We start from the raw sequence: 6,569 nt of genomic DNA, 5'->3' as shown, positions 1-6,569 counted from the left end.
TATACTTAATGATATAACAAAAACAATTGATAAGCAAGAAATCAAAGAAGAAAAAAATGACAAACAAATTCATGTAATTGAGTAACAATGTATTAGTTAAAGAGAGAAGAGAAAGCTGTTTTATTATTAACTTGATCCAAAACAACATATATTACATAATAAACAAATAATGTGTAGGTTTGTCAATGAAGTCCATACTTAGTCATTTGGAGTTGCCAGATGATAGATTTAAAACATTTCAACAATAGAATTGAACTAAAATCAATTTTTTTTTAAAAAAAAAAAAAATTAAACAAAGGATTTCATTTATGTGTACATGTATTATATGAATGAATATTGGAAAAAAAAAATCTTGGGCTATGGTCTTTAAGTACCTAAACCATTCCGTCAAGATAAGATGAATTGACTTTTATTTTTCCACTCATGTCTTCCATTGCTTTAATGGATATGCAAATTCCAATTTAGGGGCTATTTAGTAAATTAAATTTGAACCCTTTTCTTTATTAGGTTAAAATACATTGTATAATTCTACATCTTTGACTCCAGCAATATAATTTGATGCTTAAAACTTCTGTTTTCTTTTTAATGATTTAACTTAATTTATGGAATTATTTTTAGAAAAACAAAATGTAACATAACAACTGAACTATAGCATTGAAAATTATGCTGTAATCGAACATTATAATTGAGTAATCTTTTTTTTTTTTCCTTTTAATTTTTAGGGTGGATAATATAAGTTTCATCAACCTCATTCATTTACCTAGATTATTTTTTAGTCAAATTTGTAATAAAAATTTTACCTCTATATGCTTTAAAAACATAAAAAAAATATCTATTCTTAAGCCACATTCATAATTGATGGATGATGTGAAAAATGATTAGGAGAAAATTTTAATTATTATTTTTTTTAAAAGAAGAAAGTTTGTATTAAAACGTCATGAGGCAAAATTAGGACAACCATTTGAAATAACAAGATCAACTATCTACTTAAAAAACGAGGATAATGACACATCATTAAAATAATGGAATGTAACCTAGCTTGCTTAGCAACTTTATCTGCTAACAACATTACGAACGTAAACTAAAGAAATGAATTCGTATAGTTCTACTAACTCTGATCTCATAAGTTTTTCTCAATTATAAATATGAAGTATATAATAAAAATATAAATGAATTATCAAATAAAAATAATATTTATATACTTAATTTTAAAAAACTGAATGATTATTAAACTAGAACTTAAAAAGCTTACAAATTATAATATGAATACTAATATGTCAATTAACCATAACTATAATGATGACATCCCAATAAAAAAACCCACCCAACACAAACCAAAGACCTCTACATTAACTCAAACTCTAGCAAATTAGTAAAATTAAGAAGACAGAGATTAATCATCATCATTATAGAGATTAATCATCATCATTCTATATATCTTTTCTCTCTAATCATATCATAATAATTCTTCAAATCATATCATCCCCATAGCAGCCATTAATATTATTACTGTTCTTCACATCATCACCATTATTTTTGTCTCCAACTCTTTTGTACACAAACCCATTGGCAATCCAAACATACCCACACAAATTCAATGCGCTCAATGCAGCCAAAACCCAATAAAAGTAATGTAGATTTGAACGGTTCAAATTGTCCTCCAGCCAGCTCCCTCCGCTCCCGGCCTGGACGATCGAGATCACCGCGCTACTCAGGAAGTTTCCGACCCCAATGATGCTTATGTATGCCGCCGCGCCTAAGCTCCTCATGGATTGGGGCATTTGGTCGTAGAAAAGTTCTTGGAGACCAATGATGGCAAAGGCGTCCGACACTCCGCAGAGCATGTATTGTGGAATTAGCCACCAGATCGTCATCGGAATCGTCACTTTCGGGGTGTCGGTGAGGCCGTGCTGGGCAGCGATAGTTACTCTTTTGGCCTCTACCAGCGCGGAGACACCCATGGTGAGGATAGAGATGAATAGGCCCATTCCTATTCTTTGTAGCACTGTTATGCCTGTGTACGTAAAATGAAAAATTATTCAATGTAACTGCATTATAATATGTAAGTTTTATAAAAATGATCCTTTATAACTTAACTCAATAGTAAATCATCGGAGGTTAAAATTTATATATAATTGTCGTATACAAATTTGAAATGCAACTTTAAATTTAAGTCCATAAAATTGTCTTTGATTTTGCATAAATGTCTATATTAGCCGCTATTGTTAATTTTTTCTTTTAATAAATAAGTCAATAGAAATTTACGAGTATATAACATAATGATGTCTTTTGTTCATTTAGCTTATGTGTACACATCTACTATCATTGTGTTATAGAACTCAAAACATATATAGTTTTTATTGGGTTCTTAAGGTAAATTAAAGATGTAAAAAAATGATGAATTTGTACTAACCCCCACAACTTTTAAAGCTATACAGACCAAATTTGCAACATAATCCAACATTCAAAGATAATTTAATATGGAAATTAAGGGGGGAAAATAGAAAAAAGAAGTGGTTACCGGAGTGGTGGGCTGTAAAGTTTCTGGCAGCGGGTACAAAAACGCGGTCGTAGAAGAGGACAGTGAGAAGGATGGTGAGGCCGACGACCCCTTGAAGAGATGCCGGCGGGAGCTGAAAGTGGGGGCCAACGGAGCGGAGCATGGTGGAGCCTTGCTTTGTGAAGAATGTGTGCATCTGAGCTTGCACCACTGCAAACATTAAACAGCTCACCCACACCGGAATCAGCCGCACCACCAGCTTTACCTCCTCCACCTCCCTCACTGTGCTCAGTCGCCACGGGTTCCGCTTCTTCCTCGCCTCGTCTTCTTCGTCTATCAACGCCGCCTTATCCAAAATCCTGCTCCAAACATAGTAAAATATCGGAAAATTTTCTAGTATTATGTTGGATTTTCACAAAATATTAGAAGAGAAGAAAATTTTCTAGTTCTACCCATTAGGGTTTTTTAACTATTAATCTCTCATTAAATATTTAACCAAAAAAAAAAATTATTTGTAAAAACATCGATGTATCTAATTCAATACATCAAACTTTTTTTTTTTAATATAATAAGTGAGGTTATTGATATTTAAACCTCTAACATACAAAAGAAATGAGCAATTAATGTCAATTACCCCTAACCTATGTTCATTTTAGCCGCAACATCAAGCTTTAAACATTTATTTATATAGATATCTACTCATCAACTAAATGATTACAAAATATGTCAAACAAGTCAAGTCCTTCCTTAATGAACCTTTTAAAAACTAAAACAACTTTTTATTTGAAGTTTATAAATTGAAATAAGATCACATTTACTGGTTCCTAATAAAAATTGATGTAGTCGTAATGAAATTCAATTGATAAACCAATTATAATGGGTCACAATCGTAAATATAATTGTTTTTTTTATTATGTTTACTTAGAATGATTAATTGTCTCATTTATTGTTACCGTTACTTTTACCTCTAAGGGTCAAACATTAATGATGATAATAAAAGTGTCAAAATTCATTTTTTTTTTCTTCTGGAACAATAACAATATTAATAACCGTAACGGTAATGATACAACTTAATTTTCAAATGCAATTATATTGAGTATTTTATGCTCATCAATTAGTTTGCATTTTCTGTATTACATATTTGGAAGTAGATTTCAGATGTCAGTATGGTATAGAACACGAGTAAACAACACAACACCAAAGATAATCAAATGGACCTATTTTTTTCATTACCATTAATTTATTAGGTTTTCACTTGAGTAAACATGGCCTAAAACATTTGGGAGTCGAGATAATAGTAGTAAAAAAAGATATGTTTATTAAATTTTATTAAAAAGAAAAAAAAAGAGTTGACCTTCAAAGGAAAATTGACACATACCTGAATTGGTTTGTGCGAACTAAAGTCATAAGCTTATATTGACTTTCCCCCTCATTTTTGGCGTGGTTCTCTTCGTCGTAACACACTCTCCATTCATGGCGCGTCTCGTCCACGCGCCACTTCCTCACTGCCGCTACCACCACCTGAGCAATCCTCGTCAACGGACTTCCGACCGGAACTTGGCGTCTGTACTTCTTCACTCCGGCCAGAAATAGAATTATCGCCGCCGCCAAAACTCCGGCTAGAATTCCAAAACTCAGTCCCCATCCGATATTATCCTATTTTATTTTGTTGTTGTTAAAAAAATAAAAAAGAAAAAAGCTGAGTTAATTTTATATTTGAATATAATAGAAGAAAGAGAAAACTAATATAATATTATTGTATGGAAAAAGTATGGAACTTTTAGTTAATGGCCTAAATAAAATATATATTTTAAAATATATCTTCACTGAATAACATATTTTTCTTTAAATATTTAACATTTGAGTCTTTTGTTTTCATTTTGTTATTTTTATAAATTAAAAAAATAAGTTCCTATACATGTAATAATTTATGCTATTTTTTCTTGGAATTTATGGTTATATGTATCCATTGTCGGGTTATAAAAACTTAACACTTATATGAATTATTATTTCAAGTATAGGTATTTTAACATTTAAAAAATCGATTCGGACATGCTCTCTGAACATTTTTTTTTTAAATTTCTATCCTCATAAAAAATTTAAAAAAATTGAAGAACCATAAAACACAAACATAATTCGAGTCACCCCATATTTTATTTCTTTTTACAATCTCTCTTTAATTTCTATAACATTTATTTTAACAGCAAGACATACCACCGCAAAAATAAAAAAATATTAAATTCAAACAATACCTTTAACAATTATTCAATTTTGTTTTAAAAAAATTATTCAATTCAAACGTCACATCTTACATTTTACGGTTATAGGAAATAAATATTTATAGTTTGTGTGTTTTTATTAAAAAATTTATTTAAAATGACAAGATTACTAAAAATATTTACAAATAATAATAAAATATGATTATCTATTTGTGATAGATCGCAATAGACTACTATCTGTATCTATCATGATATAAATAGATACAGATAGTACTCTATCACGTCTTATCGTGATTTATTACAGATAGACAATAAAATTTTGCTATATTTATAAATATTTTGATTTATTTTTTTATATTTGAAAATATGTATTTTTATTGTTATTAAAGAATATATATATGTCTTTCCAATGAAAAACGACCTACTTTTAATCTTTCCTCTTTTCTTTGACATTGATTTGTGAAAAGAAAGATATTTGAAATTCAGTTAGATTAAATTAAAAAAAAAAAGATAATAAAAGAAAGATAATAATAAAAAATAAAACAATAAAACAATAAAATAATAATAAAACAATACCTGAACGTAAATAACCACAAAGACAGCGAAAGTGGAGCCCACCACAAGGCCCACATACCACCAATTAAAGAACGAACTTTTCTTCTTTCTCTCCTCCGGCGACTCCTCGTCAAACTGATCGGCGGCGAAGGTCTGTACACAAGGTCGGTGACCGCCTTCTCCGACCGACAAAATGTACAAGGCCAAAAAAAACACCGGCTTCCGATGATCGGCTCCGATAACGGTGGCCGATATCGTCAACAGCACCATTCCAAGACAGTAGATGAGGGAGGCTATGATTATGGTTTTGAACCGGCCAAGTAGCGAGTCGGCGACAAAGGCGCCGAGTAACGGGAACACAGCGGAGACGCCGACCCAGTTATTGACTTGCTTCGCCGCCACACCAAGGGGTTCGTGGAAGACGGTGGTGAAGTACATGATGAGGTTGCTGGACAAGCCAATAAAGGCAAATTGTTCAGCAACCTCCACGACTGTCGACAATGAAAATCAATCAGAATGAAGTAAAATACGACAGTGACAGTCAGTTTAACTGTCGTTGTAAATTATAATTATAAAGAAAAAAAGAGAGAAAGAATATTAAAGATTTTAACAATTATATTTTCCGATATATAATTTGAATATTAAAGATTTTAACAATTATATTTTCCGATATATAATTTCGGAAAAATCTATAAATTTGTGATTCGGTTTTGAGCAAGAGGGTAAGAAATTGAAAAAGAAGTGGAGAATTGTACATATTATGAAGATGGCAGCTTTCCATCCGCCTCCGGGAGGCATGGTGGGGCGGTTGGAGGCGGTCGGGCGATCGAGAAATTTGTTGGAAAGGTTGATGACAGGGTTGTTGAGAGATTTGTGTTTCTCCATGGGAAGAGGGATAGATGAAGGAATATATGAATTTGCAGGGAAGAAACTATGTCTTAAGAGGTATATATATACCCTTTTTAAAACTTCAAATAATCACCTTTTCCTATATATACTCTCTCTCTATAATTTTTTATCTTTTTTATTTTGATATTGCTTCTTCTTTCTTCTTTTTAAAAAATTGACCTTTTCTGAACCCACCAATGGGAAATCAAAGAAGATTGCAGTAAAAAATATATTTTTATCTTGAGGGTTATATTGAATGAAGTGAAATAAAGTAAAAGTCGGAGAGAGAGATCATGTAAAAAAAAAAAAAATCAACATACTAACATTCGAGGTCCGTGGTGATTAATCATTTGTACTCCTTCGATAATTATTTAATTTTTTATTCTTGTTTTTCAAAATTAAGTCAA

General features: G+C 31.1%; 1 protein-coding gene across 1 annotated transcript; it reads right to left on the bottom strand.

Moving 5' to 3' along the window:
• Nucleotides 1-1,393: 1,393 nt before the first annotated feature.
• LOC120081892 (Major facilitator superfamily protein) lies at nucleotides 1,394-6,263 on the bottom strand. The gene is made up of 5 exons (XM_039037069.2): nucleotides 6,030-6,263; nucleotides 5,296-5,765; nucleotides 3,879-4,156; nucleotides 2,522-2,859; nucleotides 1,394-2,014 (listed from the first exon to the last, which is right to left on the bottom strand). Exons 1-5 carry the CDS (start codon nucleotides 6,157-6,159, stop codon nucleotides 1,470-1,472), a joined length of 1,761 nt encoding a protein of 586 aa, XP_038892997.1. The 5' UTR covers nucleotides 6,160-6,263; the 3' UTR covers nucleotides 1,394-1,469.
• Nucleotides 6,264-6,569: the final 306 nt, after the last annotated feature.

This window comes from Benincasa hispida, chromosome 7, assembly GCF_027475165.1.
Source record: "Benincasa hispida cultivar pf3 chromosome 7, pf3_genome.v1.1, whole genome shotgun sequence".
Classification (NCBI taxonomy): domain Eukaryota; kingdom Viridiplantae; phylum Streptophyta; class Magnoliopsida; order Cucurbitales; family Cucurbitaceae; genus Benincasa; species Benincasa hispida.
This window is presented reverse-complemented; position numbering and strand designations above follow the sequence as displayed.

Coding starts and splice junctions, on each gene's coding strand:
- LOC120081892 (XM_039037069.2), bottom strand. CDS start 6,159: ATGGAGAAACACAAATCTCTCAACAACCCTGTCATCAACCTTTCCAAC. Junction 2,860..3,878: donor GTTCGCACAAACCAATTCAG/GTATGTGTCAAT, acceptor TGTTTGGAGCAG/GATTTTGGATAAGGCGGCGT. Junction 2,015..2,521: donor CTTTACAGCCCACCACTCCG/GTAACCACTTCT, acceptor TTACGTACACAG/GCATAACAGTGCTACAAAGA.